The 21913-nt window shown below is 40.2% G+C and overlaps 1 protein-coding gene across 3 annotated transcripts in view; it reads right to left on the bottom strand.

Moving 5' to 3' along the window:
* VPS41 (VPS41 subunit of HOPS complex) overlaps positions 1-21913 on the bottom strand; it is a 166893-nt gene that overhangs the window by 91856 nt on the left and 53124 nt on the right. For all 3 annotated transcript variants that reach the window (XM_077811011.1, XM_077811010.1, XM_077811012.1), the window contains 3 exons: positions 19541-19615; positions 12239-12301; positions 11358-11423 (listed from right to left, as the gene is read on the bottom strand). In XM_077811011.1, coding sequence (XP_077667137.1) covers positions 11358-11423; positions 12239-12301; positions 19541-19615 — 204 coding nt within the window. The remainder of the gene's footprint in view (positions 1-11357; positions 11424-12238; positions 12302-19540; positions 19616-21913) is intronic.

The raw sequence follows: 21913 nt of genomic DNA, 5'->3' as shown, positions 1-21913 counted from the left end.
ATTTCTTCTTGAAGATACTGAAGAGTTTTAACATTTGCACATGATATTGGACACTACTGCAGTGGATGTGGGGAAGCAACGTGCCCATTTTTTTTTCCGTATCAAATCAGAGAGGTTAAGTGACAAACCCAAGGTACAGATACACGTTACTAACCCAACCTAATACTGTACATTAAGATTTGTATTTAGCCAGGAATGCAGAATTAGTCAATGTTATATATATGTATAGTGCAAATAAATACTCCTGTTACAAATGGCAATGAGGTGGGTGGATTCAAAGAAGGCAGCAGAGGCTGTGGCCAATAAATAGAGGGCCGTTTCTCCCAAATAAACTATAACTAACAACAACATAACTGTGAATAAATTCCATAGCTTCAAACCCAGGAGGATTCAGGGAGACTATTTCTATTGGATTAAATCTTAACTGTTTTAACTGATGGATTCTACTGATCACCGGCACACAAACTGCCAACAGCGTGATTTAACCTGAAAATCCAAACTTCCCATACTAAGAAGTTAATTATCTTGTTAAACGTATGTATACCTTTCTACACTTCATGTATTTTGATACTTTATGTTTAGATCTCAGGTACAGCTGTTAAATATTTTTATATACACACACTGTATGTTTCTACACACAAATATATGGATTATAAATATGATTTACTTCCATATACTACACAAGTGAATTCTAATTCTCTCTCTCTGACTGAACAAGATGCATATGGTGTTGACTGGGGGAAAAAGCCCATCAGGTGACATATACGTATTAGACTATCTGTTTACTAAGTGAAGAAGACATCACTACTATTAGAGCACTCATCTAAAGAATATCACTACATATATCAAGTATATTCAAAACATCCTACATCCTTGTGAGCAAGTCATAGCTAGAAATTACTTTGGCTTGGCGAATGCTTCAGCCTGTACCCTGTTTAAGGTAAATTACCCAATGCCTGGACACAGATTGCCATAGTACTTGCTCTTACTTCACTTCACTTAAACTGGACCTCTCAGTATTTACTGACTGACATTTTACAGCTTACAAAGCAATCTGCCTTTCTTGTCTGGCACTCTTCTTCTACACAACGCAATGCCAAACAGCTGACTATCTGGTTTCTAAAAATGGACTCTGCTGCAAACAGCATCCTGACAATTTAATAATTTGTCAAAGTAGTCCAGCCAGCGATTATGAAGTACATATTGTAGGGTTCAGAGGTAAAGGTCATCTGCTCACTCAAAAAGCAAAGTTAAACTGCATCTGCTGACACTAAAAAAAAAAAAAAATCAGACAATTAAAAATAAAAAAAACTGAGACATTCTGTGGCAGACCTGACTTTAACATACAAATTTCACTGCTATGCTGGTAGCAGCAGCTGCAGCTTTATGAGAAGAATGCTATTTCTCCCTTCCCATCTGTGAATTGTTCAAGATCTCTATTCTATTTCTGTATTAGAGATTGCCATAAATTGGAAGTGAAACAGAATTTAGAATAACTTGTTTGTGATGTGTCAAGCAGTGGAGACTATGAATGCTGCCCTGGAATTCTAGTACTGAAAAAATTAGTTTAGGGGTTTAAACTAAGAGTTTGCCAATATGCCAAAGACTTTTCGCTATTGTTACGACATGCAAGATAAAGGGCCTAGTGTTCAAACTTGGGCACCTAAATTAGATGCTCTTTAAAAAATACTATATCATACATATATGCTTAGAAAATGTATTGGGGACATCCATATTTGAAAATTATTCCTTGTACCTCCAGCCTCTCTAACAACAGAAATCTATGCCTAATTTTTTAAAAACTGACTAGCAATTTTGAGTGCTCAACTTAAGACATCCTAAGAAAAATTTTCATTTCCAGAAAGAACTCAGCACCCTTAGGCTAAAAATTACATTCCTTTAAAAGGTGTTTCCTGTTGGGCACCCAAAAATTGTGGCACTCAAAATCGCTAGTCACTCTGAAAAATGTAAGCCCTAGAATTAAGTGCCTGATCCCATGAGGTGATGAACACCCTTATTTCTTACTGATTTCAAGAGGCTTGAGCATCAGCTGGAATGTGCTAAGTGTCCACACCATCTAGTAAGATAGGCCCACAAAATCTTAATTAACAAACATACCTAAATTGATCCTGTGTAACAGTGGAAGGCATCAGTAACTAACCAATATCCTAGCAATATCCTGAAAAGTGCCTTCACTAATCACTTTTTGATATTGGTCAAAGCACGAAGTGTAAAGTGTCATCAATGGCTTTACCAAGAGAAAGAGTTCAGAAGAGCAGAGCAATTTAAAGTATCTTTGAACAAGAGATAATATCCAATAACTTGATTTTGGAACTTACATATCTTTTATCTTCCTTCCCAGTTCATTTTGCCTGTAATGCTCCAAATACAGGGGATACTTGTTTTGTTCACCTAACCAATAGGTTAGTAAATGCCAGCATTCTAAGGGTGAAGTGAAGAATACCTTTATTTCAGCTTTACCACCCTCATTAGCTAGCTTTCACCCTGTTATTTTTAAAGATTAGACCTTTTTTTCAGGCAGAAGTTTACTGCCTCCAATAGCACAGTATTTGTCTTTTCCCCATGCCTTGAAACTCTACTGCCTGCTCTGGCCAGGGATGCCCTGTTATTTACAATATATTATTATTATTATTATTATTATTATTTCAGGGTTACCATCATCTGCCAAGTGCTCCATTCAAAATGGTACTGTACTTAATTGCAGAGTTAAGAAAGGACAATGTATTTAGTACCATAGCCATTGCCTCTAGTTGAGTTCGTATCAGTGCACTTCCATAATACACCTACACTTTTCAGGAGAAGAAAAAACATTTATTTCTAAAAAGCTGGTCCTGGCCGACAATATGGGGCAATTATTTTATCCACATTTTCAATAATTTTGCATTTCTTATTTAGATGAATAGGTTTAACAGTGCAGGATATATATTATATATATTTTACTATTTGTGTAAGTAAAAGATTGGCTTTGCATTTTAATTTGACCACAGCACAATGTTTTTTCTTTTAAAAACCTCTGAAGTGTCTACAGAACATATTAAGTTTAGTAGCTTTGCAGAGCTTGTACAACATAAATAAATTTTTTCAATGTCTGATCACTTTAATGGCTCCTAAAGGAGCCATTGTTGTTTATTGAGTACAATGGTGTTTTTAAAATATATTCACCCAAAGAACCACACAGATTCCGAAGATCCACTCAATGCTGGGATCAAGATTTTATAATTATATATCCTTACACCCAGCACACTACTTAGGCTATGGCTACACTTGCAGATGTAGAGCGCCGGGAGTTAAACCAGCCCTCAGAGACAGCAGCAGGGAAAGCACTATCATGTGTTCACACTGTTCGCTGCAAGCGCAGTGGCCTGGCCACATTAGCAGCTCTTGCAACGCCAAAGAGAGTAGTGCATTGTGGTAGCTATCCCAGTGTGCAAGTGGCTGCAGCATGCTTTTCAAATGGATGGGTGGAGTGTGACAGGGAGTGTGTTGTGTGTATGTGGGGGGAGAGACTATGTTTTGGTGGGCAGAGTGTGTCAGCATGCTGTCTTGTAAGTTCAGACAGCAGCGGAGGGGAAGGGGGAAACCCCGAAATCAGCCCTCACCCCTACCCCTCCCTCTCTCTCTCACACAAATGCCTGCCTCTGCAGCAGGAGCATTCCACAGTAATGGTTTGCTTTGTGTCCCGGCTGCCAGAAACGGAGCTTTGAAAGGGAATATCCGCATGCCTGCAGCCCAGTTCAAAACATTGACCAGAGTGGCCACTTGACTTCAAGGGATTATGGGACGTTTCCGGAGGCCAATCACAGTGCAGTAATGCAATACGTCATCCACACTGACACCCCGTTGCTCCAGCCCGGGCACAGCAAGCTCTATGCTTCTCATGGAGGCGGATATCCAGGAGTGCTCCAGCTGCATAGTCCAGGCGCTCTAAGTGCGTTGCCAGTGTGAACACCTCCGAGTTAGGGTGCCCATGGCTGATTTAATGTGCTCTAACTTGCAAGTGTAGCCAAGCCCTTAGATGTTTTTTCATGTCTATAATTTGGCCACAATATTCACATAATGGATGATAATAGCTCCTTGGACATTATGAGATATTATATGCCATATCCTTTATGAAGGACTGATTTGTCTCAAAGCAAATAGCATTGAGGAGGAGGTAATTAATAAACATAGGCCCTGATTCAGGGTATTAAGTGCAACACTAAAGCAGGTATATTAAAATTAACAAAAGGGGATGCAATAAAACGCATGTTTAAGTGCTTTCTAGACTAGGGGCCGCAAACGCTACTAAAATAGTATATAGTGGGATAGACCAATGCAAGCAAAACATTCAAGGAAAAAACAAACAAAATAATTACATATTTGTTCAATAACTGTTGTTCTTCAAGATATGTTGCATATGTCCATTCTACTTCAGGTGTGTGTATGCCAGAGGACCCAAAGCCAGAGGTCTTTTTCTCATAGTGGTATCCATCAGGCGGTGCATGCACCCTGTGCACATTTGTGTTGCTAGCTGAGGGTATAAAGAGATGGAGCCACCTTGACCCCACCCTCCATTTCCTTCACACCCAAAACCCGTATTTTTTGAGACTCCAGTATAGAGGGGAAGGAGAGTGGGTCATGGAGGGGTCATGCAACATCTCAAAGCACAACCGTTATCGAATAGTTATGTAACTTTTTTCTTCTTTGAGTGCTTGCACATGTCCGTTCCACATCAGGTGACTCACAAGCAGTTCCACATGGAGGAAGGTATCAGAGTCTACATAAACAAGGACCACTCTCCTAAATCTAGCATCATCCCTTGAGGCCTGGGACAGAACATAATGAGTGGTGAAGGTATGAACAAAGAAACAAGTCACAGCCCTGAAAATGTCACGAAGGAGTATGTGACATAAGAAAGCAGTCAAGGCTGCTTGTGCTCTCGTAAAGTGTGCTAAAACTCTTTGAGGCGGTAGAACCTTAGCCAGATAACCCAGATGGATATAGTTGAGCCTCCACACAGCGATCGGTTGTCCCTTCATCCTGTCAGCAAAGGAGACAAATGATTATGGAGACACTTGAAACTGCTTAATCCTGACCTGTTAAAAGGCTAATGCCCTCTGGACATCCAAAGTATGGCATTTTTACTCCTCTTTATGAGAGTGAGGTTTCAGGGGAAAAAATGGTTAGTAACTATATAGGCTGATTTGGATGAAAAGTCAAACACTACTTTAGTGAGAAATGTAGGGTGTGGACACAAACTAACTGTATTTTTATTTTTAAAAACCGTATATGCAACCAAAGCTGGAAATTCTGCTGTTCCTGGCCAAAATAATAGCCACTGGGAATGCCACGTTCTTTGAGACATGAAAAATGGTGCAAGTATCTAAAAGCTTAAAAAAGGGGGCCCCATTAAAACTCCAGTACCAAATTTAGATCCTGGGATGGTATGGTCTTTTATAGGAAGGAAGAGCCTGTCCAATCCTTTTAAGAATCTAACAGTCATAGGGGTGGAAAAAACAGACCTTCCTTCTATAGGAGGATGAAATGCTGAGAAAGCTGCCAGATTAACTTTCAGGGAACTGGCAGAGTTCTTTTTTCCTTCAGATGAAGCAGGTAAACCAGAATACACTGTATGGGAGCCTGTGAAGGAGAGTTACTTTTCTACTGAGATCACAGAGAACCTCCTCCATTTTCGAAGCTAAGCATTCATGCTAGTTAAGAGAACATTCTAAACTTCAAGGAAACAGCTTCCTGGGGAGTTAGCCACTGAGCAACCAAGAGTCAGCTGTATTCTGGACTCCACTTTAGCATCATCTGGCAATTTGACCATAAATTTCAAGATGGAAGCCCAGTTAGAGTAGTCAAAGTGAGCCAACAAAGCTTGATGGTTTGCAATTTTAAACTGCAATCCTGATGAAGAATACATCTTTCTCCCAAACAAATCCAATTTCTTTGCATCTTTGTATTTGGGAGCAGATATAGGTCATCCCCATTTCACCTTTTCATTCACAGCAGTCATTACCAGAGGCCCTCAGATTGGGTGCAAATAAAAACACCCATGCTTCTGGGAAGGAAATGGATATCTTTTCTCAGTCCTTTTAGCAGTGGGCATCAGAGAGGAGGAAGTTTGCCAAAGGTTTTTGTAAGGCTCCAAGATGACCTTCTAACAGGTAAAGCCACTGTAGCAGGTCCTGCAGTATGCAGAATATCCACTAACTTGTGTGAATTATCCTGAACTTGTTTCACCTGTAAACCCAGGGACGTGGCTACCCTACTTAAAGTTCCTGATATGTCTTATAGTCATGAGGAATTGGGGAGGATGATTCAGAGATGACGACCTCATGCAGGGAAGCTAAGGAAGTGTTGAGCTTCCTTAATCTGCATTAATCTGTTCTGCTGACCACTGAACCTCTGTACCAGAAGGGGCAGGCACAGGAGGAATAAGGTTCGTTGCTTGCGGAGTACCAGGACACATACCACGTGCCTTGACAGTGACTTTGACTTAGAAGTGCAGCTGCTAGGAGATGAGGATTTAAGAGAGTGTGGGGGAACCTGGCCACTGTTGTACCTCATATGATACCAGAGCCCAGCCTCGAGACATCGTCTCCCTGAACCTGCTTCTATGACAAATGACTGTGCTGAGAACTTGACTTGTGCAAGGATGAATGGGGAGAAGCATAAAACCTTCTGTAATGAATGTAAGATGCCATCTTTGACTCTAAGTAGTAAACAGTCTGAAGGCCAAGGTGGTGTGACTCTGGGGAGAGTAGCAGAAGACCAGGACCTGGTCTGACAGGAATTAGATGGTATTGCAGGAAGCACTGGTGGCTTTGCTGTTGAAGGTACCAAATGTCTGCCCTGTTGCACTGAAGAGCATCTGGTCCCCCAAAACACCAACAAGTGCCCAGTTTATAACAGCGCTGAGTGAATAGGTGCAGAGGATGATCCTGGGACCAGGGCTCAGATAGCAGGAATTGTTGGTCCCTGAACCTCATCCTGCATTAGTGGTGAGTCCATAAATGATAGGCAAAGGAAGCCCCTGACTGCCGCAAATGTCTCACGCATCTTTGGTACAGAGAATTTAAGATGCATCATAGATGACATTGATGCCACAGGACAGTGGTTCTCAACCAGGGGTCCAGGGCCCATGGTGGGCAGGGGAGGGGGGGGCGCAAGCAGGTTTCAGGGTGTCCGCCAAAATAAACGAGAGAGCAGGGCTGGTGGTAGACTCACTGGGGCCTAGAGCTGAAGCCCAAGCCCCACTGCCCTGGGCTGAAGCCGAAGCTTGAGCAACTTAGCTTTGCGGGCCACCTGTGGCATGGAGCCCCAGACAATTGCCCTGCTTGCTATTCCCTAATGCCAGCCATGACTTTTAATCTACTGGATATGCAGAAAAAGAGTTGTTGTGGACCAGGCGGGCCGTGGAGTTTTTATAGCATGTTGCGGGGTGGGGATGGGGGGGCCTCAGAAAGAAAAAGGCTGAGAACCCCTGCCACAGGAGGTCCCAGCAATGGAGTCAGTCTCCACAGTATCTCATGTAGCAGTGGAATGAATGATTCTACATCATAGACAATGAATGTGGTACCAGGAAGCACCTATCTGGAGTTGGCTTAGCTCTAAACTTGGTATCAATCTTCTTGTCTGATTCTGTCAGAGGCTTAGCATTCAAAGAAGAGGGCCTCTTCTGGTTAGAAGAGGGCCTCTTCTGGTTAGAAGAGGTTGAAGCGTTCAACTACTGCTGCTGCTTGTGCGGTAACAGAGACAGAGAATCGTATCTTCTCAACAACACAGAGATGTCACCAAACCTGGTGGTATGCTCAGAGACGGAGTAGAGTCTGAACCCCTGTGTACCAACACCTAGGTGCCAAGGATGGGCACCAACCTGCCTTCAGTAGGATGTGTTAGTCAAATGTCCCTCCACTTCTTAGTCCTTAACCCCCCCTACAGATAGGGCACTTATGCCTCACAGGTCCTTCTTCAGACACTTAAAACAGCGGGAGTGAGGATCACTGACAGGTAGAGATTTGTTACATTCAGAACAGAGCTTAAAACCCGGGGTCTTAGGCATGCCCCAGTTCAAGCTTAAAGCTCAAACAAAATGAAACAAAAATGTTCCTAAAATGAGTACCAATACAACAATAAAATCTAGAAACATTTTATCTAAAGGCAAAACGGGAAAGAGTACAACAAGGACACATGCTCCAACTACCGTCCGCAGATAGTGAGAAGGAACTGAGAGTGTTCAGGACAATTCACTCATTTATGCCCTTGGCTAGCAGCATGACCATACACAGGGCACACAATCTGCCCCACCGGTACGATTATGGGAAAAGTATCTGGCTTCGGCGCACTGGCTTGCAGACACCATAAATAGGTGCAAGCATTCAAATGGTAAACAGCCTTCACTCTTTCTGAAATGACTATATGAATAATCAGGCTTGGCAGAATTGGATTTTTATGATTTTATAATATTAGGCATTTTTGTATTTTTTTATCAATTTAAATTTTCACAGCTGTGCAATATTATGGCTTGTAAGCATTTTTTTCTGTTTTTCTATTTTCATCTATTTAAATGTTCACAGTTGAGGGAAATGATGAATGGGTAGTCAATGGGTAGTCAGTCAATAATTATTTAATGACAGCAGACACTGAGATATGACAGCAGACACTGAGATTCAAAAAGTTAAAACTTTATAACCATTAAAACACAAATTGTCCAAATTAGATGTTAAAATATACAAAATACATGGCCTGAAATCAAAATCTAATAGGTTCTCAAGCAACATTTTTCTTACTTTGCCTACCTGTAAATTTCAATTCTCTATGGAAATATTTTCATTTTGTGTGTGTATGGTGAAAACAACATTTATCCACATTTACTGATAGAAATCTAATCCTTTCAAGACTATGTATAATGTAACTAGAAGAGAATGAAAAAAGTGGGAGTACTCTATGTAGAGTCCTTCCTCAATAGCTGGATCTCTGCTCAAATGATCAGTAGTGAAACAGTTAAAAATGTTAGCATATAAACTATTATTAGGTACCAGAGTTAAAATCCTGCAGGGATGGATGGGGGCAGTTCATGATTTTCAAAGCTATTATTTCAAGATGCTACTCAGACAGGTGACACCGCAGTTGGTCATATTAAAATGGTTTTCTTCACATCTGAAAGGCTAGATTTGGGGGGTGGGGGTAAACGAAAGGGTAGTCCCATTAGTTTCAGCAGAACCTAATAGTGTTGGTATTGCATGCCATCTCCGCTCTAACCCAATTGTGTAGAGGCCTGTCTGTTCAGATCTCATTACAGATCTGGGTATGATTTTGCAAAGACTAAGTGCACAATGTGACTGTATTTTTTATACTGGGCCACAATCTTAAGTTTAATTACAGGGTTTTAAAAAAATAAATATTCTAATAGAATAAAATTACAAATTTCTAGGTTTTTTTTATTATTATAATGTTTAACTGATATCTTAGTGTATGATATTTAAGTTTTCCTGAAGAGGAAAGTTTTTTCTCAGCAAAAAATGAATAGGAAGAGTGGGGAAATGGGCATGCATTAGGAATCAGTATACCATCTCCCAGAGGGCAGAATATAAAACAGCCTGTCAAGTAATCAAAGATAACCAAAGAGATGTGTTAAATCCCTGATGTTTTTTTCCGTTCAGCATCAGATGAATCCAAGTTATTTTACCACCTGACAGAGCTTCCTGATTTGATGAATTCTTAGTTTCTCTCTCCACATCATCATTACCACCACTCAAAGGCTTGACAACTTCGTTGCCGGGAGAGACATCCATTGATGTGCATTATCTAAAGCAGTGGTTTCTAATTAGTGGGTTGTGACCAGTGGGTCACATGAAGGTTCTAGATGGTTTGTGGGCCCAGTGTAGAGGGGAGGCCAAGGAGGGCAGGGGGAAGAGAGGGTTGGAGACCAAGCCCACCTCACACACTGACCACGCTGGGCTGGGCCTGGCTCCGGCTCCCCGCTCTGGGCGTTGTGACAGGGAGCACAGGATTGCAGCGCCATTCACTTGAACTTGGCTGGAAGGGCATCCATGCCAAACCTGCAGTGACACTATGACCCTATGCGCTAAGTTGCAATTCCTGAGTGGGAAGCCAGACCCAGCCCTGTGGAACACGAGCTGCCATTGCACGCTAAGTGCGGAGGGGGCTCATTCTCCAAGCCCTCCACACCACCAACCTTCACTCTGCACCAACCTGGGATTAAGGTTGCATTGCTAGGGTAGAGAGTGCCGTTTGGAAATCACTATTCTAAAGTGCAATGCCAGCTCTGGCCAGCCAGCTAAAGCTGACTTAACCATTCACATCATAGCTATTTTATTTATTTTAAATAATGACTAGTAGTAATACATTGTACTGCGGATGGAAAAGAGGTTATTAGCAGCACTGGAATTGCTGTGTCATCTGGCAAAGCAGATACAGTTCATTCGGTTTGATGAATCTAAAACTGTCAATGTTCATTTTTTTAATTCAAAAGAAAGGGTCACAATAAATGGCTACATGAATGTAACTAATATCACCACATGTTGCATTGTTAATATTTTTTTTCCCTGTTTTACCCTAAAATGTACACTGAATGATATAGGGTCAATTCTGGAATTTATGGACAATGAAGTTGGGAGTCAAAACTACATTATTTGGTAGGTGAGGAATGAAACATCTTAGTATTAACTTTAGAAAGACCAAATTGCCTGGAACCAAGGGCTACAAAAGAGACAAAAAGTCAATCCTTGACACACAAAGTTTACCACTAAGGGGCCTAAATTCTCTCTCACAAGTGATTACGTACTCCATTAAAGCACAAAAATGAAAACCCAAGATTGACTTAAAGGACAAATGTACTATGACCCAGTTTGGCATATGTTGTTTTTATTCATAAGGGAAAGGGACAGAGCCAGAAAATATATACCACAGAAGGTAACACTATGAGCCAAATTCATTTTTCATGGGAAAGGGTTGGAGGTATGAAGAGAAATTGGCCCATGAAGTCCAATTATTCTCATCAACATTTTGTCAGAACACAAAACTATTTTTATTATTATTTCTCTTAGTCCTGGCTTTTAAATAATTAAAATGTCCTTCACATTTAAAAAAGTGCTAATTTTTCCCTCCAAGACTTAACCTTATGTTTTTTTTGTTTTTGTTTTTCTGAAAGAATGGATAAAGAGAAGGAAAAAATAGCTTCTCTCTTCTAGGTTTTCAAATAGATACATTTAGTAAGTGGGGTTTTTTTAATATATTTATATTTATTCATTTTAACAGAGGAATCCATAAATGTAAGAGGAAGGGAAGACAAGATGTAAAAAGTCATCTATAATATTGAGATAGCTTACCTTTTTTCCTCCCGTTACAAACTGTTTGCAATGGGATCTTACAAACTGAGGGTGGACAGCAACAATCTGTGTTTAAAGGGGGAGAAAAAGTATAATGGCTGAAGTATTTGTTTATTTGTTAAATTGCAACACTGATGCTGTATCAACTGTCACACTATGCAACCTTTACCCATTATGGATTGTTACAGCTGTACCTCTTTTCCTAGGTAGAGAGATGAAAAATGGGTCTTTCTGCATTAAGATGGCTTGGTAGCTCCCAAGAGGCCAGAACTCAGTATTGTTGGAAAAATGTTATCACGGTTCTCTTCCATAAAAGAAAATCATACACCAAAAGAACTGCCCTCTTTCCCGCCAAGAAAAAGCCACCTAGCTCTTCACACAACTCTATTATTGCTATTCTCTGACGACAGCCAATTGGACTACGATAAGAGGGGCATAACTGATGTTTTCCCTTACTACAGAGGGATCATCATTGGGACACTATCACCCACCACTTGATTCCAGAATAGATTTAAGATTCTAATCCATTCAAAAATACTGACCTAGCACTTATCAGAACCATCAAGATTTATAATCACAGATCTACAAAGAGAGGAATAGGCTAAGACAGGAAACAACTGAAACCTTACAATTTCCCCCTCATGCTTTGCTTTTTGTATTTTAAAAACATCAATAATACTCTAGACTGTACAAAATCTAGATCAGCTTTTCCCCAACCTAACCAGCTCAAAAGCTTTTGGACTGGGATAGATGACTATTTTCTAGAGATTTAAATAACATTAAGGCAAATAACTAGTATTTTTTAGCAACAGAATCAGTGTAACCCTTATTTTATTAAAAGCAACAATAATGTACTTGTTAAGGATTAAATAAGTACTTACTTTGATAGGACAGTCAAATGTTTCATGAAATTCTTCTCCTGAATACAATCCAAATACCTGCACCTAAAGAGACAGTTAAATCAAATCACATAATAATCACTCTGAAACGCTGGGAGGTGAATGAAAATGCTAATCCCTAACATGCTTATTAAAACAATGCAGTACACTTAACAATTCAGGGTTATCTGAAACTTCCTTGGATTCCATTAAGGTATTTTATGAAACTAAACAGCACCAGAGTGCTTCTTTGCAATTAGGTTTTACAAGCACCACAAGAAATAAGAGTTCTTTTTGCTTTAGGCTGATCACTTCTGTTAAAACAGATACTAATCTAATAGATATGAAAAGCATTCACATATTCTTAATAAAACTCAATGGAACATATATTAAAAGCTTTTCTTTTCTGAAAAGCTAAGTGCATTTTTTTTAAAAAAAGGTTAATACAATTCAGCTTCAGAGATGCTTCTTAGAATCCTTCAAGTCTTAAAAATCTCCTCCAGACTATAAAGCAAAACTAGCATGAAATCTAAGGCCTAGTGTACACTAGAGAGTTAGGTTGACATAAGGCAACTTATGTCAACCTAACTCTGTAAGCGTCTACACGACAACGTTGCTCCCACCGACATAAGTTGCCCACTACACCGACCTAATAACTCCACCTCTGCAAGAGGCATAGCGCTTAGGTCGATGTCGTTCGGTCAACACAACGCCCATGTAAACACTGCATTGCTTACCATTGACTGTTGCGGCCTTTAACAGCCCGAGCTGTCAGCCCTGCCACCCTGGGCAGCCCGGCTACGGAGGTCATCCCAGGGCGACAGGGCTGACAGGCCCAGCACTCCAGGGTGGCAGGGCTCCAGCAGACTGCTTGGGCTGTCAGCCCACACAATGCCCCCCTTAAGTTGGTGCAAGCGCTCCTGCTGAGGATGCGCACTGCCAGCAGAAGGAGGGTAGCGTGAACATGAACAGTTGATTTAATTACTGTGGTGGTTGTAGGTCAACCAAACTTAAGTCAACCTAATTGTGTAGTTTAGACATGCCCTAAACACCACAATTTTCATGGTCTTTCCTAAAAGCATCCAGCAGCACTATGCTTTTTCTCCTTACACTTAGGAATTCCTTCTGTGAAAAGTTACCTCTCCTCTTCTAGTGTGCTGAAGTAACTGTTGATAAATGCTATTTAATAGTCACCACTGCAGTTGCAACTATATACAATAAATGTTCTCCTTCAATCAGAGCCAAGCACACTAAATACAGCGGCAACAAACAAAACTACATTCATAACAGTAAAGATGTTTGATAGGTTTTAAAAACAGAAAAATGTTTTCTTCTCTTTAAATAGATGAGAATAATCAAAGCCATGAATGCAACATAAATGATTTTTTTAATGAAGAAAGAACAAAACAGCAAGATAAAAGATTTATCTAAATAATTGTGTCAATGACCATGTGAATGAAAGTGAAAAATATTCCTGGAGAAATGTGGATAAAGACAACACAAAATGGAATGAATGGAAAATGAAAACATTTCAAAAACATTATCTTAAGTCCGTGTAAGTGGTACTATCCCAGCCTCTCTAGAGAAAGAGAAGAAAGGTGCATGTGTACTTGGGGATGCTTATTTGTTAGTCTCTAAGGTGTCACAAGTACTCCTTTTCTTTTTGCGGGTAAAGACTAACACGGCTGCTACTCTGAAACCTGTATTTAGTCTCTGTAGAGTTGGGGGCCAGAAGCTGTAACGGAGTCTCCTCTGTGCTTCTATCAAGCATTATACACACTTGCGAGACCCATACATTTCAAGTGGAGGGATGAAGGAGATGCTCAGGACACATATGCCAACAGCAGAATGAGCCTCTGAGCTCTCCAGTAAAAATATATTTATCACTCTGTTCAAGAGATGCTCTTCTGGACCATGGCATTTTCTTATACACTGTTTGGGCTAATTAACTTAGTCCAAGTTTATTTAGCTCAGGATGTGGTTATCTTGCAAACAGGGAGCAAACAACAGCAATATTTAACAATCACTGTGTAGGCAAATGAGCAGCAACAGCGTACATACAGACTTGGACATCAGACCCTAGTTTTCCAAGACACATAACCCTATCAGCAGATTTTATTCTGCATTTTCAAGGAAATGGACTCAATTCTCTCACTGGCTTTTTCCAATTCCGTCTTTTATGACTGTCGTTGCCCCTTAGGAATCTTTCAGAAAAAAATAATAGGATTTTTAGAATAAAGCTGGACAGCCACCAGTGACGGGCCAAAGGAACTTCAGTTCAGTATGTTCCCAGGAAGATCTACTCATGCTACGAGACAACACTAAGAGCTAGAGGTACATACACTTGAGCTAGCTCTCATCAAGATAGCATGAATATAAAAAACAGCACAGCTGCGATAGTACAGTCAGCAGCAGCAGAGGCAAGGCTGAGCCATGCAGAGAACATATCCGCCGATTTCAGGGGAGGTTGTACTTGGCACAGCTCAGCCGTGCCTGCGCTCTTCTACCCGTGCTACTGCGGCTATGCTGCTATTTATTCGTGCACTAGCTCAATGAGAGCTAGCGTAAGCACATGTACACAAGCAGGGGAATTATACCTCCGGCTTGTAGTGCAGACATAGCCTCAGATATTACAGTGATAAGGTCCCTAGAGAGTACCTGGAAATAGAGCATGAGAGTACACATAGCACTCACTACATTGGGTCTGAGTATCAGTTCCATTACGAACTGAACCTCAGCTATATTGTATTTGTGCACCCATATGCAGTCAACTGTGCTTTAAATAACTGCAAGATGGGTTGAACACAGTGCTATATGAACCAGTAGTTGGCTGAGGAGCTAAGTAGACCTTGATTTAATTGTACATTTAACAGACTAAGTGAACTAATGGCATCTCATCCTCTCCCTACCCAACTTGTCTCCTGTTTCCTCAGCAGAGTTGCCAAGTCAGTGCATTACTCATTACTGCATATGCAGTCTATAATAACCAGCCTTAAAGAGTGTCACATATTAACTGGGGCCAAGCTACTGCTCCGGAGGCTTGGACATTATTTGGAGACAGTGAGAAGCACCACAAGTCTGTGATGGTGGAAGTCAGCCAGTGAACTGTACAGACCAGTGGTGCTCAAACTTTTCCTGTTACGCTCCCCCTCACCAATAATGGAATCTGTCCACGACCCCAATCCAATACTGCACAGCCAAGGCTTCCTCAGCAGAGGAGCTTGGACTGAAGGCATAGCTGGGGGACGGAGAGGGAATGAGGGCAGAGCTGGCCTGGGGGCGGAGCAGAGGGCAGAGTGGAGCTGCGGCTAGGGCTGGAGCTGGGATGGGGGCAGAGCGGGGCTGTGGCTTGGCACAGAGCAGGACTGGGTGGTGCTCCCTCCCGCCCCCTGTGGGGGCTGGCCTAGGCCCTGCTGCGTACCCCTCCCTCCCCCGAACATTCCTCTGTGCCCCTGAGGGGATATGCCCCACAGTTTGGGGACCACTGGTAGAGATGACTGTGTGATATTTAAACTGAGATTGACTCTACAGCTACAATAATCTTTGGGGATGGAGGTTATTTTGGGCGGGGGGTATCTTTGGTCAATTGGCATAGCGTTCAGATTCAACAGAGTAAACAAAATAATCAGATGCAGGCAGAGGAAGGGAAGGAGACCAAGGAGAAGGGAGGAAAAATAAGAGGTTAAAACGTGAGAGTCTCCTATCCATCTGAAAAATCATCCTATATATTTATTTAAAAAAAAAAAAACCCCACACACCAGCATGCTTCTAAAATGAATTAAAACTGAATAACCAAAATTAACATCAGCAGTAGCTGCTAGAATTATAACAGCTCCAATAAATATGTAGTACTGTGTTGCCCATGCACACAGTGATACATGTTTTCAACATTTATATTCTTTCAGAATTTGGAAGTAAAATGGATCCAGTAAATTAAAGGGAAAATAACCCCACATTATAAAACGTGTATTATATTTACTCAGGGGACACCACAGATCAGTTTATTACTCCTTAATGTCTTTTATTCTACAAAGAGAAAGTGATTCTTTTCAAATGACAAAGCTATATTGGATTTATCCAGTTCTACCTTCTATCTCCACTCAGTTTATCACATTTTTAGGTAGTCTAAAAGGCATCCCACAATGGGAGGCCATTATGTTTCACAGATCCTCTGTATCTGATTTTATAGACACACAGTATCTCTGTATCTGATTTTAGACTCACTTTCTGGACCTTAAGTATCCCTTATTCTTAAATGGGTAGAAAGGACTGGATTGACAACACAGTGCTTCCAGATGTATTTGTTCATTGGTTTATGTATGGGTTTCAAGTCTGAGACTCTAGCTCTAGAATGCTCACTGATACCAGGTCAGGTGGGCCTGGAAATATTTCATTGCTCTCCCCTGACTTCTATGACTAACTCAGGGCCAGTGCCCATGCCCTTCCTCAGTCACAAAGGTTGGCCCAATGCCAGGTTGAGGGTGGGAGAAATAAGGAAGGAAAAACGGTGAAGAAAAATAAAGTGTGTCATTTAGAGGAATACATAAGTGACAAAGCAGCTCATCTCAAAATCTTCCTTCAGGAAATGAATCGTACTCCTCTATTCTGTGCAGATTGACTCCTCTCTGGAGAAAACACATTCTTCACCTTATGCAAAGATCTTTACCAGGGACTGCCTATAAGGCTATACCTGTTCATTAATTCATAAAGAATACTTGAGGCACTGTAGATGGTTCAAAATCTAGAGAGATTCCATAGCTGGTTCAAAATCTACAGAAATAGTTCTTTGTTGCATTCTCTTTTATAAATGAAGCTGATTCAACAGAATCAAACTTTTTGGTAAATATGTTTATTGATTTTATCATCTGCATATATGTTTTGTACCGACACAATTAGCAATCGGGAGAAGATGGAGCTCTATAAACACTTTCTAGCCAGGTTTCCTATAAAGGTTGGTGCTATGGGAAACTAGCTGAAGCTTGGCTGACTCAAGAAACTAAGACTCAGGAGAGCTAAAATGAATTTCCAGTTCTGCTACAGACTTCCAATGTGTCCTTAGGCAAGTGACTTTATCTCTCTGTGCCTCAGTTCCCCATATGTAAAATAGAGAAAACAATGATAATAATGTGATAATAAAGTGCATAGGAACCCCAGCTATGGACCGGGCTTCCATTATGACAAGCATTGTACAAACAAGTAACAAAAAGAAACTCCTGGACTTGAAGAGCTTACTATCGAAGTAAAAGACAAGGCGGACATCTTTGTCTGTTTTGTCGACTTACCTATGATCCTGTAAACAATTGCATATGTGCTTAATTTTGCACAATGATAGCAGTCCCATTGAAGTCAATGGGACGACTCACAGTGCGTAAAGTTAAGCATGCGTCTAAGCCTTTGTAGGATCAGGAACTTAGATAGCAAAGCCTTCTGAGGAGGGACTATTTTTTGCTACATGTATGGCCCCTAACTTTGGTTGAAGATTCTAAAACCTACTGTCATAAAAATAAAATACTAATAATAGTTGTAGTCGTATTTTCCATACTGCCTCACTGCTGAGGGACAAGAGTAGTGTTAAGTAAAATGGTGAGAAAGAGGCAAAGCAAGTTGAATAGATGGTCTGTGGTTTGATTCATTTTTTTTTCCTATGCACATTGCTCCATATTTCAACACTTAACTAGAAACGTGCCAGAAGCAGAACTGGATTGTGAGATAGAGGCTTGTACTGTCTTTTATGTGTTGCATAATTGTATCTGCCAATGATCATTTGGAGTCACAGGACCAAAAGCTTGACCTAGATTCCTGGTTAAAACATAATTCATTTTCCAAAGTAATAAACATTTTCTAAATAAAGCCTTGTGTTACAATACACATTGGAAAATAATTGTTTACCCAATATTCAGACTACAGTATGTGCATGTCTGCAGATTCCTAAAATTTAATTAATAATTATTGAAATTAATTTAGTGAATCACATTTGTATGATTTGAGGCCGCATTCTGTTATATTCTTATTTCAACTCTAATTTACAGCCATATCACAGAAGTCCTTACAAAAGGGTATTATTTTTTCTTTTCAAAAACATTCAAACCCAACAATTCTAGCGCAACATATATGATTACCCTTAAAACAATTACTGACCCTTCCATTATCTTGCTTAGATTACATCATCCTTCCTGAGTTTCTCAGAGGCTGTAAAATTCCACAGCCCTTTTTGATAGGCACTAGTATCCCAATTACTGGGTCAAGATACTAACATCAAGATATCTTTGAGAAACACTAGGCTTGGATATATAAGCTGGCTCCATGCATGAGAAGCAAAACTCATTTTTTTTTAAGTAAATAGAAATTAAATGGATTTGTTTCCTCTTTTTCCTATCACAAGAGCCAACATTAGTTTTAATTTACTGATCCTTAATGGATCAGTGGATTAGGATCACCAAACCCCACCAAATTAGATTAGGGAAAACCATGTTATACTCAGCAAGTGAGATAGATATTAAGAACTGATTTTTAATGCACTGTGTCTACTAGCAGTATTATTTTCAAGAAGTTTAAATACACCATGTGCATTAGAATTTTATCACTGCAAACCAACATTAGAAGAGACTGCCACTGACTTAAAAAACAAAAGAGACATTCTAATAAGTGGAAAATCAATCACTAAAACCACTAAATGTCATAGCTCAATATTTCAGGGAAGCAATGATAATTGTTATTTATACATTGTACGAATGATATATGTCCACAGTCTAGGAAGTAGGTGCCAGTTTTTTAGGACTGTACATATATTGATTTTGCATTTATTTAATGTGGCCATTGTAAGACACTTTATTCTTCTGATAAACTATGATTGCTTATCAAAAGATTCTATAATTCAAGAGAAACATTCATAACGTGTGAAAATGAAAACGAGCAGCCCACAGAAATCATGCCACAAAATCCAATTTTGTGGATTTATAGCAGAAAGGCATTAAACTACTGTCTTGCAGGAGCAGCAGACTAGTCACTGAAGTATAACTGGCACAGCAGTAATGATTAAGGTGACATGTCCTCCTGCAACAGCTGTTAATCAGCTTAATACCAGTTACATTATTGACATTCTTGTAATTACTTTTCCTAAGGCACGTTTGTGCAAAATATATTTGACTTTAATTATGAGTATTCGTAGGTGAGCCCAATTCCGGAAATGGAAGATCAAATTACTTCTAACACAGGTATTTACTGCACAGATATCATGTGGATCTAAAGTTTAGTATACAAACACTGCCTGGTGCCTCTTTAAATATGTAAGTGGTTTAGTTGTACCTTGCCATCTTCCGAGCAGATGCCCATATGTTCTCCACTTTCATCCAGGCTGATCTGATTTATCTTCACTGGGCTCTATAAAAAGAATATGTAAACTTTGAGGAAAAAGTTGCATCAATGGTCAAATACCTTGCTTTCCCCCCCGCGCCCCTGCAAGAATTTAAGCAATAAAATCTCTCCTGTGTTTTAGCTACATGAGTTCAAGAAACATAAAAAAGAAGGTCTTTCTACCCCAGTGCTAAAATACATTTTTGTTTCTAGCCTTGTGCCCAACCCAGAAACCTACATTTTTCTTATTACCTACTGCAGGGACTTGAGATGTATGTAAAATGAGATACCTGTACAACTCATAGTTCTGAACCTGTACAACATACTCATTATGAGTCTCTCTTGGCATCGAGCACATTTTTAAAGAACATGTTGAAGAATGTTACATCGTAAGAATTTTCAGTTGTTCCAGTTTGGTCCATGGTGATACTAGAAATTATTTTCTCCCTAGAAATCTCTGTTTTAACTTTTTTCAGTTTTACCTTTCACACTATCTTAGAAGAAGGTATTCAAGCAAAACGCCACAAAACTACATCAGCTAAACCTTGTCATTACCAAATAATTTTGGAAGAGGCCCTCACGATTAAATCATGGTGATGTTATCTTTACCATTCATTTATGATAGAACAAAATGGTTATCTGCAGCCCATGAGATTACACAGCACCACTTTTCAAGTAATTTAACAGAAGCATCTGCCCTTCCCTTCAGAAGTACTTGTTAAACATAATTTGAGTACAAATATTTAATCCCATAATATGCTCCAGAGTATTTCAATCCAACAAATATGAGCACATCCGACTATACTCAAGTATCTAAAACTTGCTTGTGCACTATGCCAATCACAATCCCATGTACCTCCAAAGTTACAAATAAAATAAATGTCTCATTTCTGCTCTTGTCACTTGAGGATCTTCACCTACCATTTTCAAGATCCCTTACACATTTGAAAAGATTTTGCAAAATTGTCATGAAAATTTAAAATAGCCCACACACAGAATACACTCAAACACTTACTATAATGCTGAACTTGATGTAAAAAAGAATAGTAAATTGTACTCACTTGTGAAAAGAAAAGAAAAAATAACCTAACTCTTAGCAGTGTCTACACTAGAAAAGGGAAGCCATTTGTAATTGCACTACCAGGATAGCAGTAATGTAGTGTGTCTAATGCCAGTCATGCTATTTCAGATACAGTGTTGCTGTGTGTCCACACTTGCTGTTATAATTACACTGTCTTATATCACAGTTCCTAGCTCAGCAGTCTCAGGAGATATCTTAAGGCCTTCTGGGAGCCTTTGGGAAGCTTAAAGGAATTATGAGGAAAAGGAATCAAACTCTGGGACATTCAGTTCACTACCCCATCCCCAATTCTCTATCATTACCTTGGAAAGTACCTGCACAGAGTATTTATGGTTAGGTCAGCATTCCTATCGTAGGCTGCTCTAAGTAACAGCCTCGGATTCAATAACTTATCCATCCAGCTATGCACAGGTTGCTGCAAGCCTCTCTACCTCCTCACTCCTGTATGCATAGAAGACACGACCTTTGGTTTCATATATGTTCTGCAAAATACTACAGGGAAGTATGATGATTGCTACATTAATCACTAACGTGGTCATTCAAGGAGAGTCATCTCCACTGTCAGCTCAGTCTCCCAAAAATTTCATCATTATCCTGCATCTGCTGAGTACAGAGCTGAATCAGTATCTCTCCAGATTTATGTAATCTGGGAATGGTTTCATTAAGGGACATGCAACGATTCACAATGGGGATAAACACACCATTAATGTCAATGTTGTCAGGTGAGATCAGAGTCCCTTACTGCCTCAGTTTTCAAAAACTCTCACATTATACCCTTTGCCTGCCTACCTCATGTACATGTCCATCGGCCATTTTGACCTGTGAAGGCCCACATCACCCACCTTTGAGGAGCACCCATTTCTCTTAATATACAACTGGGCTAGGGAAGGGTGGGGATACAGAATGGACACATGGGTTCCATCCACAGCTCCAGCTAAGTTCAAGAATCCCAACTGTTTCAAAACTCTGAATGATCTCTGGCACACTGGCCACCTTGAACATCTCCTCCTGCAGGACACTATATATTGCCATACAAACTTCCACCACGTCACTCCCCATGGGCTTCCTAAACCCAAACTGGTGCTCAAATCAGTGGGCAACTATTCCAGGGAGCCAACTACTACTGGGCAAATTGCCACTCTTTTCCATGGGGAGCTGCGCTCTCACTCTGGTAGACTGGCACAGGAATGCCGGGGCTACCTCAGCACACAAAAAAGTCTCCTTTATCTTACATTACGCAGCCA

Source organism: Eretmochelys imbricata, chromosome 2, assembly GCF_965152235.1.
Source record: "Eretmochelys imbricata isolate rEreImb1 chromosome 2, rEreImb1.hap1, whole genome shotgun sequence".
Lineage (NCBI taxonomy): Eukaryota > Metazoa > Chordata > Testudines > Cheloniidae > Eretmochelys > Eretmochelys imbricata.
The sequence above is the reverse complement of the archived record's forward strand: the minus strand, read 5'-3'. Positions and strand labels throughout refer to the sequence as shown.